Below are 21,523 nucleotides of genomic sequence, written 5' to 3'. Positions count from 1 at the left end.
ACACCTATGACTTGGTTTGGAATAGACTTGAGAACACATTAGTCATAGCATATGAAAGAGATATGATCAAAGGTATATAAATGAGCTATGTGTGCAATCTAGCAAAAGAAGTTCCTAGAATCAAGAATATTGAGCTCATGCCTAAGTTTGTTAAAAGATTGTTCATCAAGCGGCTTGGTAAAGATATCGGCTAATTGATCTTTAGTATTTATGTAAGAAATCTCGATATCTCCCTTTTGTTGGTGATCCCTAAGAAAATGATACCGAATGGCTATGTGCTTAGTGCGGCTATGCTCGACGGGATTGTCGGCCATTTTGATTGCACTCTCATTATCACATAGCAAAGGGACTTTGGTCAATTTGTAACCGTAGTCCCGCAGGGTTTGCCTCATCCAAAGTAATTGTGCGCAACAATGGCCTGCGGCAATATACTCGGCTTCGGCGGTAGAAAGAGCGACTGAATTTTGCTTCTTTGAAGCCCAAGACACCAAGGATCTTCCCAAGAACTGGCAAGTCCCTGATGTGCTCTTTCTATTAATTTTACACCCCGCCCAATCGGCATCGGAATAACCAATCAAATCAAAATTGGATCCCCTAGGATACCAAAGCCCAAACTTAGGAGTATAAGCCAAATATCTCAAGATTCGTTTCACGGCCGTAAGGTGAGCTTCCTTAGGGTCGGCTTGGAATCTTGCACACATGCATACGGAAAGCATAATATCCGGTCGAGATGCACATAAATAGAGTAAAGAACCTATCATCGACCGGTATACCTTTTGATCCACGGACTTACCTCCCGTGTCGAGGTCGAGATGCCCATTAGTTCCCATGGGTGTCTTGATGGGCTTGGCATCCTTCATCCCAAACTTGGTTAGAATGTCTTGAGTGTACTTCGTTTGGCTGATGAAGGTGCCCTCTTGGAGTTGTTTTACTTGAAATCCTAAGAAATACTTCAACTCCCCCATCATAGACATCTCGAATTTCTGTGTCATAATCCTACTAAACTCTTCACAAGTAGATTCGTTAGTAGACCCAAATATAATATCATCAACATAAATTTGGCATACAAACAAATCATTCTCAAGTGTTTTAGTAAAGAGTGTAGGATCGGCTTTACCGACTTTGAAGCCATTAGCAATAAGGAAATCTCTAAGGCATTCATACCATGCTCTTGAGGCTTGCTTGAGCCCATAAAGTGCCTTAGAGAGCTTATAGACATGGTTAGGATACTCACTGTCTTCAAAGCCGGGAGGTTGCTCAACATAGACCTCTTCCTTGATTGGTCCATTGAGGAAGGCACTTTTCACGTCCATTTGATAAAGCTTAAAGCCATGGTAAGTAGCATAGGCCAATAATATTCGAATTGACTCAAGCCTAGCTACGGGTGCATAGGTTTCACCGAAATCCAAACCTTCGACTTGGGAGTATCCTTTCGCCACAAGTCGAGCTTTGTTCCTTGTCACCACACCATGCTCATCTTGCTTGTTGCGGAAGACCCATTTGGTTCCTACAACATTTTGGTTAGGACGTGGAACTAAATGCCATACCTCATTTCTAGTGAAGTTGTTGAGCTCCTCTTGCATCGCCACCACCCAATCCGAATCTTGGAGTGCTTCCTCTACCCTGTGTGGCTCAATAGAGGAAACAAAAGAGTAATGTTCACAAAAATGTGCAACACGAGATCTAGTGGTTACCCCCTTATGAATGTCGCCGAGGATGGTGTCGACGGGGTGATCTCGTTGGATTGCTTGGTGGACTCTTGGGTGTGGCGGCCTTTGCTCTTCATCCTCCTTGTCTTGATTATTTGCATCTCCCCCTTGATCTATGCCGTCATCTTGAGGTGGCTCATTTGATTGATCTTCTTCTTCATCAACTTGAGCCTCATCCTCATTTTGAGTTGGTGGAGATGCTTGCATGGAGGAGGATGGTTGACCTTGTTCATTGGGAGACTCTTCGGATTCCTTAGGACACACATCCCCAATGGACATGTTTCTTAGCGCGATGCATGGAGCCTCTTCTTCACCTATCTCATCAAGATCAACTTGCTCTACTTGAGAGCCGTTAGTTTCATCAAACACAACGTCACATGAGACTTCAACTAGTCCAGTGGACTTGTTAAAGACCCTATATGCCCTTGTGTTTGAGTCATAACCAAGTAAAAAGCCTTCTACAGTTTTAGGAGCAAATTTAGATTTTCTACCTCTTTTAACAAGAATAAAGCATTTGCTACCAAAAACTCTAAAATATGAAATGTTGGGCTTTTTACCGGTTAGGAGTTCGTATGATGTCTTCTTGAGGATTCGGTGTAGATATAACCGGTTGATGGCGTAGCAAGCGGTGTTGACCGCCTCGGCCCAAAACCGATCCGAAGTCTTGTACTCATCAAGCATGGTCCTTGCCATGTCAAGTAGAGTTCGATTCTTCCTCTCCACTACACCATTTTGTTGTGGCGTGTAGGGAGAAGAGAACTCATGCTTGATGCCCTCCTCCTCAAGGAAGCCTTCAATTTGAGAGTTCTTGAACTCCGTCCCGTTGTCGCTTCTTATTTTCTTGATCCTTAAGCCGAACTCATTTTGAGCCCGTCTCAAGAATCCCTTTAAGGTCTCTTGGGTTTGAGATTTTTCCTGCAAAAAGAATACCCAAGTGAAGCGAGAATAATCATCCACAATAACTAGACAGTACTTACTCCCGCCGATGCTTATGTAAGCAATCGGGCCGAATAGATCCATGTGTAGGAGCTCTAGTGGCCTGTCAGTAGTCATTATGTTCTTATGCGGATGATGAGTGCCAACTTGCTTTCCTGCCTGGCATGCGCTACAAATCCTGTCTTTCTCAAAATGAACATTGGTTAGTCCTAAAATGTGTTCTCCCTTTAGAAGCTTGTGAAGATTCTTCATCCCAACATGGGCTAGTCGGCGGTGCCAGAGCCAACCCATGTTAGTCTTAGCAATTAAGCAAGTGTCGAGTTCAGCTCTATCAAAATCTACCAAGTATAGCTGACCCTCTAACACTCCCTTAAATGCTATTGAATCATCACTTCTTCTAAAGACAGTGACACCTATATCAGTGAATAGACAGTTGTAGCCCATTTGACATAATTGAGATACTGAAAGCAAATTGTAATCTAAAGAATCAACAAGAAAAACATTGGAAATGGAATGGTCAGGAGATATAGCAATTTTACCCAGACCTTTGACCAAACCTTGATTTCCATCCCCGAATGTGATCGCTCTTTGGGGATCTTGGTTTTTCTCATAGGAGGAGAACATCTTTTTCTCCCCTGTCATGTGGTTTGTGCACCCGCTGTCGAGTATCCAACTTGAGCCCCCGGATGCATAAACCTACAAAACAATTTTAGTTCTTGACTTTAGGTACCCAAATGGTTTTGGGTCCTTTGGCATTAGACACAAGAACTTTGGGTACCCAAACACAAGTCTTGGAGCCCTTGTGCTTGCCCCCAACATATTTGGCAACTACCTTGCCGGATTTGTTAGTTAAAACATAAGATGCATCAAAAGTTTTAAATGAAATGTTATGATTATTTGATGCACTAGGAGTTTTCTTTCTCGGCAGCTTAGCACGGGTTGGTTGCCTAGAGCTAGATGTCTCACTCTTATATATAAAAGCATGGTTAGGGCCAGAGTGAGACTTCCTAGAGTGAATTCTCCTAATTTTGCTCTCAGGATAACCGGCAGGGTATAAAATGTAACCCTCGTTATCCTTAGGCATGGGAGCCTTGCCCTTAACAAAGTTGGACAATCTCTTAGGTAGGGCACTAATTTTGACATTGTCTCCCCTTTGGAAGCCAATGCCATCCTTGATGCCCGGGCGTCTCCCACTATAGAGCATACTTCTAGCAAATTTAAATTTTTCATTTTCTAAGTTATGCTCGGCAATTTTAGCATCAAGTTTTGCTATATGATCATTTTGTTGTTTGATTAAAGTCATATGATCATGTATAGCATCAATGTTAACATCTCTACATCTAGTGCAAATAGAAGTGTGCTCAACGATAGATGTAGAGGGTTTGCAAGATTTTAGTTCTACAACCTTAGCATGCAATATTTCATTTTTACTTCTAAGGTCGGAAATAGTAGCATTGCAAACATCAAGATCTTTAGCCTTAGCAAGCAATTTTTCATTCTCAATTCTAAGGCTAGCAAGGGAAGCATTCAACTCATCAATCCTAGCAAGTAAATCAACATTATCATCTCTAGGATTTGAAGTTGAAATATTGCAAACATGTGAATCAACCTTAGCATTTAAACTAGCATTTTCATTCCTAAGGTTGTCGATCATCTCACGGCAAGTGCTTAGCTCACTAGATAATTTTTCACATTTTTCAATTTCAAGAGCATAAGCCTTTTTAACCTTAACATGTTTTTTGTTTTCTTTAATTAGACAATCCTCTTGGGAATCCAAAAGGTCATCCTTTTCATGGATAGCACTAACTAATTCATTTAATTTTTCCTTTTGTGCTATGTTAAGGTTGGCAAAAAGGGAACGCAAATTATCCTCCTCATCACTAACATTATCATCACTAGAAGACTCATATTTAGTGGAGGAGTTGGATTTAACCTTCTTCCGTTTGCCGTCCTTTGCCATGAGACACTTGTGGCCGACGTTGGGGAAGAGGAGTCCCTTGGTGACGGCGATGTTGGCGGCGTCCTCGTCGTCGGAGGAGTCGCTTGAGCTTTCGTCGGAGTTCCACTCCCGACAAACATGGGCATCGCCGCCCTTCTTCTTGTAGTACCTTTTCTTCTCCTTTCTTCTCCCCTTCTTGTCGTCGCCTCGGTCACTGTCACTAGATATAGGACATTTAGCAATAAAATGACCGGGCTTACCACATTTGTAGCAAACCTTCTTGGAGCGAGGCTTGTAGTCTTTCCCCCTCCTTTGCTTGAGGATTTGGCGGAAGCTCTTGATGACGAGCGCCATCTCCTCATTGTCGAGCTTGGAGGCGTCTATTGGTTGTCGACTTGGTGTAGACTCCTCCTTCTTTTCTTCCGTCGCCTTGAATGCGACGGGTTGAGCTTCGGATGTGGTGGGTTCGTCAAGCTCGTTGATCTTTCTCGAGCCTTCGATCATGCACTCAAAACTTACAAAATTCCCGATAACTTCCTCGGGGGTCATTTTAGTATATCTAGGATTACCACGAATTAATTGAACTTGAGTGGGGTTAAGGAAAATGAGAGATCTTAGAATAACCTTAACCATTTCGTGGTCGTCCCATTTTACGCTCCCGAGGTTGCGCACTTGGTTCACCAAGGTCTTGAGCCGGTTGTACATGTGTTGTGGCTCCTCCCCTTTGCGAAGCCGGAACCGACCGAGCTCCCCCTCGATCGTTTCCCGCTTGGTGATCTTTGTGAGCTCGTCTCCCTCGTGCGCAGTTTTGAGCACATCCCAAACCTCCTTGGCGCTCTTCAACCCTTGAACTTTGTTATACTCCTCTCTACTTAAAGAGGCGAGGAGTATTGTTGTTGCTTGAGAGTTGAAGTGCTCGATTTGGGCCACCTCATCCTCATCATAATTCTTGTCCCCTATGGATGGTACCTGTGCACCAAACTCAACAACATCCCATATACTTTTGTGGAGTGAGGTTAGATGAAATCGCATTAAATCACTCCACCTAGCATAATCTTCACCATCAAAAGTTGGTGGTTTGCCTAATGGGACGGAAAGTAAAGGTGCATGTTTAGAAATGCGAGGGTAATGTAGGGGGATCTTACTAAACTTCTTACGCTCTTGGCGTTTAGAAGTAACGGAGGGCGCATCGGAGTCGGAGGTTGATGTTGATGAAGTGTCGGTCTCGTAGTAGACCACTTTCCTCATCCTCTTTTGCTTGTCACCTTTCCGATGCGACTTGTGGGAAGAAGATTTTTCCTTCTTCTCTTTGTGGTGAGAAGAAGATTTCTTCTCCTTCCCTTTGTTGGAGGAGATCTTCTTCTTCTCCTTCCTCTTGGTGCGGGACTCTTCCGATGAAGTGCTCCCTTGGCTTGTAGTGGGCTTTTCGCCGGTCTCCATCTCCTTCTTGGCGTGATCTCCCGACATCACTTCGAGCGGTTAGGCTCTAATGAAGCACCGGGCTCTGATACCAATTGAAAGTCGCCTAGAGGGGGGGTGAATAGGGCGAAACTGAAATTTACAAATATAAACACAACTACAAGCCGGGTTAGCGTTAAAAAGATAATTGAGTCCGCGAGAGAGGGCGCAAAACAAATCACAAGCAAGTGAAGAGTGTGACACGCGGATTTGTTTTACCGAGGTTCGGTTCTCGCAAACCTACTCCCCGTTGAGGAGGCCATAAAGGCCGGGTCTCTTTCAACCCTTCCCTCTCTCAAACGATCCCTCGGATCGAGTGAGCTTTCTTTTCTCAATCACTTGGAACACAAAGTTCCTACAAGGATCACCACAAGATTGGTGTCTCTTGCCTCAATTACAAGTGAGTTTGATTGCGATGAAAGAATCAAGAAAGCACGATTGAAAATGCCAAGCGACAAGAGCGACAAACAACACACGGATCACTTTCTCTCTCAAGCCACTAATCACTAATGATCTCTTTTCTCAATTGTGAAACTTGGAGAGATGGAGGCTTTGAATGTGTCTTGGAATGGGTTGCTAGCTCTTGTATTGAATGTTGAAGGTTGGAATGCTTGGATGATGTGAATGGAGGTGGTTGGGGTTGTATTTATAGCCACCAACCACTTCCTAGCCGTTGGGCCATTCTGCCGAGCGCGGACGGTCCGCCCTCCTGGTGCGGACGGTCCGCCCCTGTAGATCAACGGCTGAAAATGCAACGGTCAGCAGTAACGGCTATATCAACGGCTATATTGCATTTAATGCGTCGTCAGATGTCAGACAGAGCCAGTCGCGGACGGTCCGGTCGTGCACCCCGGACGGTCCGCGAGACCCCCTATAATTCATTTCTCCGAACCCGTTACCTTCGGGTTTTTTGGTTTCTTACCGACCGGACGGTCCGCGCCTGAGGCCGGACGGTCCGCGCGAGGGCTCGGACGGTCTTTGCTTTTCCTCCGGACAGTCTGTAGTGGAAACTTGTGTTTTTGCATTGGTTCTGTCCGAGGGTCATTCTTGTGTCGCGGACGGTCCGCCGCAGGGGCCCGGACGGTCCGCGCTTGGCCTGTTTTTCCAAAAAGCTTCTCCTGTCCGGAATAATCTACGGTATTCCGGACAGTCGAATTAGTACAGTTGTAGATGAACCTTTGGCACCTGTAGAACATATAATCTAGAGCAAACTAGTTAGTCCAATTTATTTGTGTTGGGCGATTCAACCACCAAAACTATTTAGGAACTAGGTGTAAGCCTAATTCCCTTTCACCGGCGAAGGCTTGGACCAAGTCATCCCAGCTGGAGATCTGCCCCGGAGGCAGGTGCTCCAACCAGGCGCGAGCAGTGTCGGAGAGGAACAGGGGGAGGTTGCGGATGATGAGGTTGTCGTCGTCTGTTCCACCCAGTTGACAGGCCAGGCGGTAGTCCGCGAGCCACAGTTCCGGTCTCGTTTCCCCCGAGTACTTTGTGATAGTAGTCGGGGGTCGGAACCGGGTCGGGAACGGCGCCCGTCGGATGGCCCGACTGAAGGCCTGCGGACCGGGTGGTTCGGGCGAGGGACTCTGATCCTCCCTGCTGTCATAGCGTCCCCCACGCCTGGGGTGGTAGCCTCGGCGCACCCTTTCGTCGAGGTGGGCCCGACGGTCGCGACGATGGTGCTCGTTGCTGAGGTGACCCGGGGCCGCAGGCGCGGTGTTGCGCGTGCGCTCGGTGTAGACCGAGGCTTCCCACATGAATCGGGAAGTCGCGGCATGAGGTTCCGAGGGGTATCCCTGCCTTCGGGAGGCAGTGCTCTCGGCCCGTCGGGCCGCAGCGCCTTCCAGGAGATTCTTGAGCTCTCCCTAGATTCGCCGACCCTCGGTGGTTGATGGCTCCGGCATCGCACGGAGGAGCATCGCTGCGGCTGCCAGGTTCTGACCGACCCCGCTGGATGCGGGTGGTGGCCTGACCCTGACGTCGTTGGCGACGCGGTGCTGGAAACCCTGGGGCAGGTGACGTATTTCTCCGGTCGGGGGTTGGCCCGCCCATACCTGCCCGACGTCCCGGCGGACCGGCTCAAGCGCTCCTGCTCCCTCGTCGAGCCTGGCCTGTGCCTCGCGGACTTGCTGGAGCTGTGGGTCGTGACCCCCCGCCAGAACGGGGACCACAGCTAGCTCCCGCGGGATGTCAGCGCGAGGTACCGGCCTAGGGAGATCACCGTCCTCTGGCAATGCCGAGAGGGTTGCCTTCGGAGGGATCCCCTAGCTCGACGTGGAAACATTCGCGGCTGGGGCCGCAGTCCTCGTCGTCAAGGCTGCGGCTACCGTCGGAACAGTCGGAGAGGCAGTAATCGCATGCGGTCATAAAATCCCGCATGGCACTGGGGTTGCCAAATCCAGAGAAATCCCAACAGATGCTGGGATCTTCATCTTCCTCGGACCCAGAGGGCCCGTAGGTCGAGACGTCCGTCAACCGGTCCCAAGGCGACCGCATACGAAACCCCAGAGGGGTTGCACTCGCCTCAACGAGAGCGCCCGCCAAAGCAAGGTCGCTAGGCGGGTTGAGGCCGAGTCGAAATGACGTAAGATGGGAATCAGTCAGTACCTTTTGGTCGACGAGGAGCGACATAGTCACGTCGGGGACTGATTGTACCGTCGTCTTAGGTACGAGGGCGACGTCCTGCAAGCCCTCCGCGAGCGCGCTGGCGTCGTCCACTTGCTCGGGATTGGCGTGTCGCGGGGGGGGGGGGGGGGCGGCGCTCGCCTTCGTCTCAAACGCGAGGTCGACGCCCGACGCGCCCCCCGTTGGGGCGCTGGGGACGTCGATTCGCTCGACTGCCGACGAAGCGCGACCTCCCGCTTGGCCTTGGTTGCCCCACCTCCTCCTCCGTTGGTGGGGGAGAGGACGGGGCGAGCTCGAATGTTGTTCTTCCACCACGCGGGGAAGATGTCGTTGATTCCGCCGCCGGCGGGCGGGTTGTCGGCCGCCATTGTCGTTGTCGCGCGACGGTGGAAGGAGTATCATGTCGTAGCTGCCGTCGAAGGACATGAACTCAAGAATCCCGAAATGGAGCACCGTCCCGGGCCGGAGAGGTTGCTGGAGACTGCCCATCTGGAGCTTGACGGAAAGCTGTTCGTCAGCACGCAGCAGGCCCCTACCTGGCGCGCCAACTGTCGGCGTTTCGAGACCGGGGGGTCCCTAAGCCGATGAGTGAGTGTGCCGCGTGCCCCAGCCCAGATGGGTCGAGCGCGTGGGCGAGCGCGAAGGGGGGAAAGCGAGGTGGTCGGAGATGGGCGTGAGAGAGGTGGAAATCCCGCGGCCTTCGTGTTCGTCCCGCGCCCAGGTCGGGTGCGCTTGCAGTAGGGGGTTACAAGCGTCCACGCGGGTGAGGGAAGCGAGCGGCCCCAAGAGAGCGCCTGTCCCGTCCTCGTCCCCGCGCGACCAACCTTCTCTAAGAAGGCCCTGGTCCTTCCTTTTATAGGCGTAAGGAGAGGATCCAGGTGTACAATGGGGGTGTAGCAGAGTGCTACGTGTCTAGCGGGGGGAGAGCTAGCGCCCTAAGTACATGCCAATGTGGCAGCCGGAGAGATCTTGGCACCCTGCTGGTGTGATGTCGTGGCTGTCGGAGGAGCAACGGAGCCTCGCGGAGGGACATCTGTCGGAGTGGTTGAGTCCTTGCTGACGTCCCCCTGCTTCCGTAAGAGAGCTGAGAGCCACCGTCGTCACAGGGCTAGCGGGGCGCCATCATTGCCTATCTGGCGGAGCTAGCCAGATGGGACACCGGTCTTGTTCTCTGCGGCCCGAGTCGGCTCGGGGTAGGGTGATGATGGCGCTTCCTGTTGACGTGGCGGGCCCGTGCCCTAGGTCGGGCGACGTGGAGGCTCCTCCGAAGCCGAGGTCGAGTCTGTCTTCCATGGCCGAGGCCGAGCCCGAGCCCCTGGGTCGGGCGAGGCGGAGGTTGTTCGGCAGAGGCCAGGGCGGAGTCCGAGCCCTGGGGTCGGGCGAAGCGGAGTTCGTCGTCTTCCGGGGCTGAGCCCGAGTCCGAGCCCTGGGTCGGGCGGAGCGGAGTTCGCCGTCTTCCGGGGCTTAGCCCGAGTCCGAGCCCTGGGTCGGGCGGAGCGGAGTTCGCCGTCTTCCGGGGCTTAGCCCGAGTCCGAGCCCTGGGTTGGGCGGAGCGGAGTTCGCCGTCTTCCGGGGCTTAGCCCGAGTCCGAGCCCTGGGTCGGGCGGAGCGGAGTTCGCCGTCTTCCGGGGCTTAGCCCGAGTCCGAGCCCTGGGTCGGGCGGAGCGGAGTTCGCCGTCTTCCGGGGCTTAGTCCGAGTCCGAGCCCTGGGTCGGGCGGAGCGGAGTTTCCTATGGCGCCTTTGGCAGGGCCTGACTGCCTGTCAGTCTCACTCTGTCAAGTGGCACTGCAGTCGGAGTGGCGCAGGCGGCGCTGTCCTTCTGTCAGACCGGTCAGTGGAGCGGCGAAGTGACGGCAGTCACTTCGGCTCTGCCGAGGGGCGCGCGTCAGGATAAAGGTGTCAGGCTACCTTTGCGTTAAATGCTCCTGCGACTCGGTCGGTCGGTGCAGCGATTTAGTCAGGGTTGCTTCTTAGCGAAGGCAAGGCCTCGGGCGAGCCGGAGATGTGTCCGCCGTTAAAGGGGGGCCTCGGGCGAGACGGAAATCCCTCGGGGTCGGCTGCCCTTGCCCGAGGCTAGGTTCGGGCGAGGCGTGATCGAGTCGCTCGTATGGACTGATCCCTGACTTAATCGCACCCATCAGGCCTCTGCAGCTTTATGCTGATGGGGGTTACCAGCTGAGAATTAGGCGTCTTGAGGGTACCCCTAATTATGGTCCCCGACAATATGATACTTTTTGATTTGGCTAACTGATGTTGTTATTTACTTCATCCAATATGTTTTGGTACAACACGACTAATGGAGTAATTAGAAGATATTTCACAACGAATGACTGAAAGGACATATATTATAAAATGACATAATTCCACCATACAGAGACCAAATAAGAGGAAGTTTGTAAGCTCAAGTTTCTAAAATAAGTCACATGAACTCAAACTTATAAAAAAGATAGATCAAAATATGGAGTGGTTGCTAAAATTAGGCATCAATAAAAACTAGATACGCTCCATACAAATTATGGTACTTCGTAGCAATTATTAACGTTTAAAACCAATAAATAACATTTCTTTTACTGTTAGCGTGACAAATCATTTCTGTTACATCTAATTCAGCAACCTCAAACACCATGGAGTCCATTGCGCCAATGTGGTCTCACAAACGACTTAATGCATGCAAGAGCCAAGAACACAATGGACGAGCACCCTCTGGTAGTGCCCGCATAGTCTCCAAATCCTAACACATATTTTGCAGGATCCATGAGCTATCATCAGAAGAACACAAACCATGTGCAGACAATAAATAAAGTATTAACACACCCAAATTAGGTTTAGTCCTTAGCACAACAAAAAACTAACACCCAAAACAACAGAGGAATAACACAATAATTTTTGTAATGACAGAAGGATGGGTGATAGGTACATAGAAGTGGTAGAAGCATACCAAGTTGACACCATGGTAAGGGAAAAGCCATGTAGATAGGCAATACCAAGCCATCGAACGGGTACCATAGGCAGCAAATCAGGGACCATCATCCCTCACCTCCCCCACTTCCAAGGTTTCGTAGAGCAAGAAGGGAAGGGGAGGCGAGCATACATGTTCGTTGCCGGAGGACACGACGAAGACTTGGGCATCTGAAGCGTGACATCAGTAGTATACCGCTAGATACATATAGGGAGAGAGCACGCAAGTGGAGAAAGAAGCCCAGCCGGAGCAGCTCCATACTGAGAGGCACCCACATCAGGCGTAAGTCCGAGAACGGCAAGAGAATGTGAGTGCTTTCCCAGCCCTCGACCCACCGAGGCAACACAACACCACCACCAACTGCGTAGCATATATCGTCTGCTGTCATGCTACGAGCCTTGGTTGTCCAATATCTCAGACCTGGACTCCTCATCGCCAAGATATTCTAAGCGTGGCAGGCACCACCGTGCCCTCCTCGGTGGCACGCACGGAGAAAGGCAAAGAACAAGACCGACTCGTCTCGTACCCATGTCGACGAGCGTCGGTCGGCTCACGGTTGCGTCTGTGGGCGGGGGCAACAAGTTGGGGAGGAAGAACAGGACGAAGGCTGGGAAGACGAACGGGACGTTCGACGACGGCGAAAACGATGGCACACACATGCTGTGAAACGTCCTCGTGGACGTGCAATAGCCACTGCGCGGGACGATCGGGGCTGGTGTCGGACGAATACGGGGAAGAGACGCTTGCTCCCACGCTCTCTGCCGAGAATGGGGTGGTGCGGAGGCGGAGGCATGAGGGGAGAGAGAGAAAAAGAAGCATGATAGGGAACAAGGTGGCAACAACAGAGGCGAGGACCATGCAGAGGTATAGATGGTCAAATAGGTCGTGTGTGGCGGGCTGGCTCGAGACATGACCCATCTATAGTGTCTAGGCCATCCCGGCACGAGCGTCGTGCCGTGCTTGAGTCGTTGCCTCGGCCCGTAGTGCTGGTCCGACCTGACACAATTATACTTTTTTATTTTACAAAAATCATATATACATGTATACAATTTATATTCAATATTAAAAACATTTGATCATGATGTTCTACTAGTTAGACGGCTTCATCCAATGTCTCTCGCCCTTCTTCTATTAGGGTGTGGGTTCGAACCCAACTCATGCACCGTTTTTTAACATTTTATGCTGATTTAACCAAATGTCACGATGTGCTGTATGCGGAGGTGTGGTTTCGGATGTGGAGGTCATTTAATATAGATATGAAGGGTTATTTATAAAAAGATGACACGGAACGGCTGAAGCGTCCCGATCCTCTAGGACTCAAATGTGATACAAATACTAGTCCCAGGAGGCTAGTAAACGCATTTATACATCAGATGATTCTAGATCTGCTTAAACGAGACAAACCTATAAAGGTGACGAACAACTTTAAGAGTTGGTCCACAACTCGGGACATATCATCAGAGTGGGGCTGAAGCAGCCCGATATACACAGCGAAGCAAATCAGCGGTCCAACAGCCACAGGCAAGGTTGGGAACAGTCGTAACTCTTACCCGATCTCCTTTTTCTGAAAAAACAACAAATAAGCAAGGGTGAGTACAAACGTACTCAGCAGCCCACCTTCACCCGCGGAATGGGAAAATCAGATATAATGCATGGAATATGTGGAGCTCAGAATATTTTGCAGAAACAATAATATTTTATGCAGAGTTGTTTTGAAAAACATTTTGTATTTTTGCAAAGCGCATCCTCTCCAAAAGGAGCAGGAAGTTTTTCAGTATTATAACAAAATCCCCTGGACTAAACCATCCAGGTATCTCAACAGTCTCCCACTAGTTTTTCTTTTCAAAAACAGCTACTGGACTTCCCGTCCACCATAGCTCATGACTCAACCACCGAACCTTTTAAAAACCACTTTTCAAAAGCATCTCTTTATTTGGAAAACAAAACATTAATTGCCATACCATACCAGACTCGTCCATTCCTGTGGACACAGACTATTCGAATAGGTTTTCAAACTCTGCGCAGAGGTATACACTTTACCCACTAGTCCGGCTCTGCGATCTCATAGCTAGTGAGATCCGAATCCGAATATCTTTCTTTCCTCGCACGTCCTAACCTTAACGGTTATACCGGAAGGAGTCAGGCCACCGCCATGTCCAAACCGGACAAAACATTCCCCCTCCTTATCCTCCCGGTGCTCCCTAGCCTTCATAACCCTGGGGTTGGACCGTACGAGTTCGGATTGAGTAACTGCCCACACAGTCTCGAGTGGTTGTACTTATCATGAGTACAGGTAGTGAAAGATGACAAACCGGTCCTTATACGAGGGGACAATCCTTCTACTCACGCCTAAACCAGCTGAGCCATCACCTTAGGCCCTCCCCTAAACCAGGGAGTCCCTGATTATCCCACTCACAAGGTGATAAGGGTGAAAACCCTTCATCATACACATTTTGAAAAACATTTTCTTTTGAAAACTCACACCCTTTCTCAAATCATTTGTAACAAATATATTAAGGATTGATTGCGGCAAGCGGCTTGGGTGGCCATAATAACTTATCTCAAAATCATATCATGCATAAAATAACAGGCTGAGGGTTGTGGTTGAAAAACATAGGTAATTTATGCATCAAAGGGATCCAGTGAGCTTGTCGTGCTTATCCGGCGAAGGGGGAGGGAGAGCTCGCGGAACTGGCTTCTGGCTCCACCGCCTGGCGTAGACTTGCAGATCTGGCCTCCACGAGACGGCACGAATGCTCTGATAACTATGCAACGTGAACAAGCAAACATACAAACCAGCAAGTATACCAACAAATATTTAGTATAGTGGTCAGAATAGCGATATATGGATGGGTAGAGTCTTGAGTAGAATCTGTGTCATGTGGTGTTGAGATACTACTAGTGGTGGAGCGGAGGTGCTTACCAGGAGGGTGGATTGGAGGCGAAGCGACACTATGCGTGTAGCCGGCAGAGCGGAGTAACTGAGTGGGTGGGGTGTTTGCCTTGGCTGAGGGTGTTGAGTGTGTGTGGAGAGGGAGAGGGTAGTTGGGTGTATTTATAGCTGAGTGTATGTGGTGTAGCACAGTGAAGTTCACTGTTGGTGAGAATAGTGACGAATGAATCGTCTGACTTAGTATGAACAGGAGAGTTATAGGCAGAATATGGGACAATAGTATTTTGGGAGTTTTCTGGAATATGGACCATGCTTAAGGGATGACATGGTTGGATAGGGAATAGTTTGATAAGAATTTAGAAACAAGAATTATTGGAATCTGAGTTTGGAATCCTGGTTCAAAGGAATCTCAAAGTTAAGCATGCTCAACTTGGAGAAACCTAGGATGGGTGAGCAGATGGGAGGTTCCCTACTGGAAGGAAAATCACAGTCACCAGAGTTCGTATGATTGGAATATGGGTCTGGCTGGTCTTAGGTGGACTGGACATCATGATGTATGAGTAGTTGAAATTTGGGGTGATCGGCTAATCGATGAATAGTAACGACAAAAAAGTTACATAGATATCATCGATGAGTAGTAACGATGATGAATAGTAACACTAAATAGTAACGATGGTGAATAGTAACACTAAATAGTAACAGTGAATAGTGATGGTGAATAGTCGTATGAACGAACGATGAATAGGAACTATGAACGAACGATGAACGATGAATAGGAACTATGAACGAACGAACGAACGATCGAATGATCGGACGAACGAACGATCGGAATTTCGGCAGCATATCGGCAGGACAAAGATTATCTGGAAGAACGATGAATAGGGACTATGAACGAACGATGAACGATGAATAGGAACTATGAACGAACGATCGAATGATTGAACGAACGAACGATCGGAATTTCGGCGGCATAACGGCAGGAAAAAGATTATTTGGACGAACGAACGGACGGACGATCGGTCGAACGGACGAACGAACCATGAACGATCGGACGAACGAACGAACAAACTAAGAACAGGGGGACGAACGATCGAAGAACGACCGAACGATCCTTGTGCTAGTGTGTGCTTGTGTGGAACATGGAGTGGGTGTGGGGGGGGGGGAAGAGAGTTGCCATGAAATGGCTTGGGGTGAGATGAGAGGAGGCCCTTGCCCCTCTATTTATAGCCATGGTGGGGGGATTAGGGGGAGGGATGAGAGGATTAGTGGGAGGATGAGAGGATTAGTGGGAGATTAGCATGTATTTGTCTTGTATAAGTGAGATTAGCTTGTAGAGCTCACCGTATGACACTGGAGGCATACGTATACGTATGAGCATGAGAAAAGTTATGAAGAAAATATTTGTAGGGACTTGAAAAATGATTATGAAGGTATTTCTTAGGAAGAAAATACTTGGAGATATATCGGTGGAATATTTGGACAATATTTCTGGAAAGAACTTGAGGGGGATCACTGGGGAAATATCTGGGCAGTATTTCTGAAAAGAAATTGGGGGTGATCACTGGGGAAATATTTGTAGAATATTTTGAGGAGGATTTTAGAGAGAATATAGACCACTATAATTTATTTGTTGATATCAACTTGCAAACAAACATTTTGAAACGAAATTTGAAATTCATTTTGAATTTAGAGGGAGTTTGAGAAAATTTCAGGATTTGAATTTTTGGGATGCTACAACGGCCTTTGAAATTGATGCTTTAATATAGTAGAGATAAAGATTTAGGCTATGCCTAACAGACCAGCCTAAAGCACACAATTCTAGATACGATCTAGGCCTGGCACGGCACAATATGTGGACCATGCATATGTCTCAAGTCAAGCCCACAGGTCGGTTTGCATGACCCATTTAGCTAAAGTCCACTAAACATAGATTTTATATATGAAAAGAAAGCCCAATAAACATAGAGTTTGTATATATGAATTTTTTTAATGAGGCACCCACAACCACAAAACAACTCAATTTTATTTGGTCATATGTTTATATATTATTGTTGTATATATATGGGTCGGTCTAGCACACTAAGTCATCATGTGTCGTTTGGGTCGGTCTGACACACGTAACTATTTGTGAGCCATGTCGTGGGTCGATGGCTTGGCCTATGTGCCAACATGGCACGACCCACAATTAAGACTGTATTTTAGTTGGTCGTACTTTAGTGGGCTTGTACTGTGCTGGGCTAGACCGATCTATATTAATATGTATTGTACATGTCCTTGTAGACAAGCCAGAACAGAATTCGATAAAAACAAATGGACCAGATGTAGAAAACGAAATTAAAATTTAATGAAAATAGGTACGTTAAATATAGAAGACAGGAGACAGTCAAGATAGGATCGGGATAGGATAATCCTAGTTAGGGTGTGTTTGTTTGTCTAGAAACAAGGCCATGAATTGTTCCAGTTCTAGCTAATCAAAATTTTTACAAAATAGGTAAGTATTTTTGGTCGGAACCGAACGCACACTTAGACCAACAGAAATACCTAAGTTCTTTACATATTTATTAACATAACCCACCTAACACCTTACTCCTTTATTCAAACTACTTCCTCGAATAAATTACTTCTTGTTTATAAAGTAAGCATCTTACACTTTTATTATGTTAACTGAAGCTTTCTCTACATACACCTAATATCAAAGAGCTAAAACATATTTATTTCTTTCTTTGACACTGTCTAACTAAAATCATGTTTGTTTTAGTTCAACCGTAATCAGATACCACACTAAAATTTGATATCAGACTATTCAAATTTGTTACCGTCAGTAATCGAACGTAAACCATTACAATTACTATTTTCGTTACATTTCTTGAACCAAACAACACCTAACTACTTGTGCATATCACGCTCCTTCCTTCCATTGATTAGTCATCACTCACTTCCTTATTTTTCATGGTGTTCAAACCATCACCCCCCAAGTTGTTCCTTTATCCGTTCAGGTGATAGATTACACTCCAAGAGATCAGAGATTCATTTATAGTAGTGCGCATAAATTCTCCCATGGAGAAACCTCTCCCATGCCATCTTTAGCTGAGTTTCCTTGTTATACTCCCCAGTAACCATACCATACTCTTGAGGTGTCCCGCCTGCTAGTCTCTCGGGAAGACGACATCTGGCGATTCATTCTCTAAGGTGTTCGCAGCTTTTTTTTCTTTCCCGGCTACGAGTTTAATTAATTTTATTCATAAATAAATCGTAATGTTTGTTTCGGGCAACGCAGAAGCAGCAGGGCGCTGCCAGATGCCAACTCCTTGACTCCTTCGTCAGTTCCATTCCATCCTTGTGTTTGTCCGAATTTTTTATATTTTAGTCCTTTTTTGGAAAAAATTCACGTTTGGACCTTAAAAATTTTTAATGTCATTTTTGGACCCTTTACTCGGCGCCATAGCCAATGGCGCCGAGGTAACACAGCTCGGCGCCATAGGCTATGGCGCCGAGGTGCGTGTTACGCTGGCACAAACGGACATCGTGGCACCGACGTGGCACCGACATGGAACCGAGCTCGGCGCCATAGATCTTGGCGCCGAGCTCTATTATGTACACAAAACTTGTCTAGCTCAGTTGGTAGAGCTCAAGGCTTTTAACCTTGTGGTTGTGGGTTCAAGCCCCATGATAGGCATGTTTTCATACTTTTTTTTTTGTCTTTGACACTGATTTTTTTGTTGTCCAGATTTTTCGTTTATGTCGCTGATTTGTCCGTCTAGATTTATTTCTTATCCAGATTTTTTGTTTTTGTGACTGATTTATTTATCCGTGCATATTTTTTTCGTTTATTAAGCTTAAGGAAACGTACTTACATTGGTTAGCGGCCACCGGTTTAGCTATGGTGCATCGTGGTTTTTTCGTTTATGCCGCTGATTTGTCCGTCCAAATTTATTTCTCATCTTGATTTGTTTTTGCTTTTGCGACTGATTTATTTATTACATTTTGTTTAATAGTACTGAATAATCCGTCTGGCCCTTGGTGCATTGTAAACCCCACATGCTTAAGCTTGATTCCGTCCTCTCGCTAATTACAAGTGATTTTAAACATTAAATAATATACTAAAAACAGAAGTACACCATTTAAAATGTTAAAAATATTTATATCATAAACAAATGATTGTGTTAATCTTACATTAGTAGTGATGTACAATGATAAATTTTAATTAATATTAAAAAGTATAATTTCGAATACATTAGATTATTGGAGTTTTAGAGTCCAAAATATAAATATACTTAATAAACAAAAAGATTATAATTAGAGTCCGGTATAAATAAACAGTGACTTGATGATTTTATAAAGTACTTTGTACTTCCATAGGGTGGGTTACTTATGTGCATGGTACTTGCGTCACGCAGTTTGAATAAACAAAAACAAAAACAAAAAAAATATCTAGATGAATAAATAAATCGGTCACAAAAACAAAAAAACTAGATGAAAAATAAATCTAGACGGACAAATCAGCGACATAAACGAAAAATATAGACAACAAAAAAACAAATTAGTGATAAAAAAATACGTCCACGATGGAGCTTGAACCCACAACCTCAAAGTTAAAAGTCTTGCACTCTACCGACTGAGCTAGACATACTTTGCTGTTACATATCCGAGCTCGGCGCCATAGATCTTGGCGCCGAGCTCGATACCACGTTGGCGCCACGTCGTTCAGGTTGGGCCAGCGTAGCACGCACCTCGGCGCCATAGCCTATGGCGCCGAGCTGTGTTACCTCGGCGCCATTGGCTATGGCGCCGAGTAAAGGGTCCAAAAATGACATTAAAATTTTCTAAGGTCCAAACGTGAATTTTTTTCTGAGGAAGGGCTAAAATATAAAAAATTCGGTGTGTTTGTCGCTCGGTAGCCAGAGCCGGCCTGGGCCTGGCCTCCGCTCTTTCTCTTCCGCATTGGCCAACAAGGCAAAGAGGGAACAAAACAACCGCCCTTGCAAGTGGGTCCATTACTCCATTCCATCACAATAGAACGGCAGCAACAAGGCCGCCACAGAGACGCAGACGCGATCGCCGCCGGCCGTCCCCGCCCAGTGCGCTCTCGCGCTACACGTGCCATGCCGCACGCAGCAATGAGTAGCCGCCGCCGCCGCCGCCGCGGCGCTTAGCAAGCGACGATGGAGATGGCGAGCGCGCGGAGGAGGGCGAAGCCGCCGCAGGCGGTCGGCGGAGGCGGAGACCAGCTCGCGCTGTGGGCCGCCTGCGTGCTGCTCTCCTCGCTCTCGCTGCTCGTCGCCGCCGCCTTCTCCACGGGCTTCGGCGGGGCCGCGAGGCTCACGCTCGAGGCCGGCCCGGACCGGGACCGGGAGGCCGCGGGTGCGCTCGTGACGAGGGCAACTGGCGCCGGCAGCGGGAGGTACTGCGACGAGGACGACGACCTGATCGACAGCATGTCCGTGGACGGGGAGTGGGTGCTGCTGCGCGGCGCCGCCGAGCGGCTCTACGGGCCCGGGCAGTGCCCGTTCGTCGACGAGGGGTTCCGGTGCAGGGAGAACGGCAGGCCGGACGGCGACTACGCCGAGTGGGCATGGCGGCCGAGGCGCTGCGCGCTGCCGAGGTTCCTAACTGCCAAGTGGTCGTGGTCAAGTCCCAAGCATATGCATGCATCATATATATTTGATGTGTGTATGCGTATCAGATTCGACGCGAGGAGGCTGCTGGAGATGCTCCGGAACCGGCGGCTGGTGTTCGTGGGCGACTCCATCGGGCGGAACCAGTGGGAGTCCATGCTGTGCATGCTGGCCTCGGCCGTCGCCGACGACAGGGACAAGCAGGCGAGCCCGGGCGGCGCCAGCATATACGAGGAGAACGGGAGCCCCATCACCAAGCGCAAGGGCTTCCTCTCCTTCCGGTTCCGCGACTACAACTGCACCGTGGAGCACTACCGGTCGCCGTACCTGGTCCGCCGCGGCCGCCCGCCGCGCCACTCGCCGAAGCGCGTCGCCACGGCGCTCCGGCTGGGCTCCATGGACGCCATGGCGCCCCGGTGGAAGGACGCGGACGTCCTGGTGTTCAACACGGGACACTGGTGGAACCACGAGAGGCTGCAGCAGTTGTAAGCACGCGCGCACTGTGTCACGCTCACGCTCTAATTAATTTGTTACATCTGTCTCTCCCGCACTGACCGACTGATTGTATGTGTGGTGGAACGTAACGAAGAGGATGCTACTTCCAGGACGGCAAGACGTTGCGGCTCAACATGAGCGTGGAGGACGCCTACGAGAGGGCGCTGAACACGCTGCAGAAATGGGTCCAAAAGGAAGTGAACACAACAAAAACGCTGGTCGTCCTACGAACATACTCGCCGGCACATGTAAGGTACGTCCGGTACATTACATTACATTACACACTACACGTATGTGATCGACGAGCAGCAGCTTAATTGCATTGCTTTGCTTGCTTCGTGCTCGGACTTGCATTGACGTATAGTAGCTGCCGCGATAGCTGTAGCTGGTGCTGAACATACGAGTGTGCTTGCGTGCGTGCGTGCAGGGCGTCAAACGGTGGTGGAGGTGGGTGTGTCAGGGAGACGGCGCCGGAGCTGAACACGTCGAGGATCGCGCTGCACCGGTGGCCGGGCCTGCTCAACCCGAGCCCGGCTTTAATTGAAGCGGCGAAGAAGCGGCAGCTGGCGACGATGCACGTCCTGAACGTGACCCTGATGACGGCGCAGCGGCGGGACGGCCACCCGTCGGTGTACAACGTCCGCCTCCCGTCGCCGGCGGCGGCGCAGGAGCAGGTGACGACGAGGGCGGCCGACTGCAGCCACTGGTGCCTGCCAGGCGTGCCGGACGCGTGGAACGAGCTCCTCTACGCTTTGATTCTACATAGGACTAGGACTACGTCATTAGGAGGTTCAGACTGAGGTGTTTTTTATTGGTTATAATTTATTTATAGAGGAACTATATATATCTTCTAATAATAATGCTAATGATGTGTCCGGCCCAGTTTTTTTTCA

The 21,523-nt window shown here is 48.7% G+C and overlaps 1 protein-coding gene and 1 non-coding gene across 5 annotated transcripts; both read left to right on the top strand.

Annotated features, from left to right (window-relative positions):
* The first annotated feature begins 17,947 nt into the window (after window positions 1-17,947).
* Window positions 17,948-21,512, top strand: LOC109940862 (protein trichome birefringence-like 10). 4 transcript variants are annotated; one of them, XM_020541198.2, is made up of 4 exons: window positions 17,950-20,122; window positions 20,204-20,620; window positions 20,725-20,883; window positions 21,058-21,512. In XM_020541198.2, exons 1-4 carry the CDS (start codon window positions 19,683-19,685, stop codon window positions 21,428-21,430), a joined length of 1,389 nt encoding a protein of 462 aa, XP_020396787.1. In that variant the 5' UTR covers window positions 17,950-19,682; the 3' UTR covers window positions 21,431-21,512. The 4 variants fall into 4 exon arrangements, with proteins under 4 accessions (XP_035817072.1, XP_020396787.1, XP_020396788.1 ...); XM_020541199.3 differs by having other exon boundaries at window positions 19,307-20,122; window positions 20,725-20,878; XM_035961179.1 differs by having other exon boundaries at window positions 17,948-20,620.
* Window positions 18,124-18,196, top strand: TRNAK-UUU (transfer RNA lysine (anticodon UUU)). The gene has a single exon. It is a non-coding gene; the product is annotated as a tRNA-Lys (tRNA).
* Window positions 21,513-21,523: the final 11 nt, after the last annotated feature.

This window comes from Zea mays, chromosome 7 (assembly GCF_902167145.1).
Source record: "Zea mays cultivar B73 chromosome 7, Zm-B73-REFERENCE-NAM-5.0, whole genome shotgun sequence".
Taxonomy (NCBI): Eukaryota; Viridiplantae; Streptophyta; class Magnoliopsida; order Poales; family Poaceae; genus Zea; species Zea mays.
This window is presented reverse-complemented; position numbering and strand designations above follow the sequence as displayed.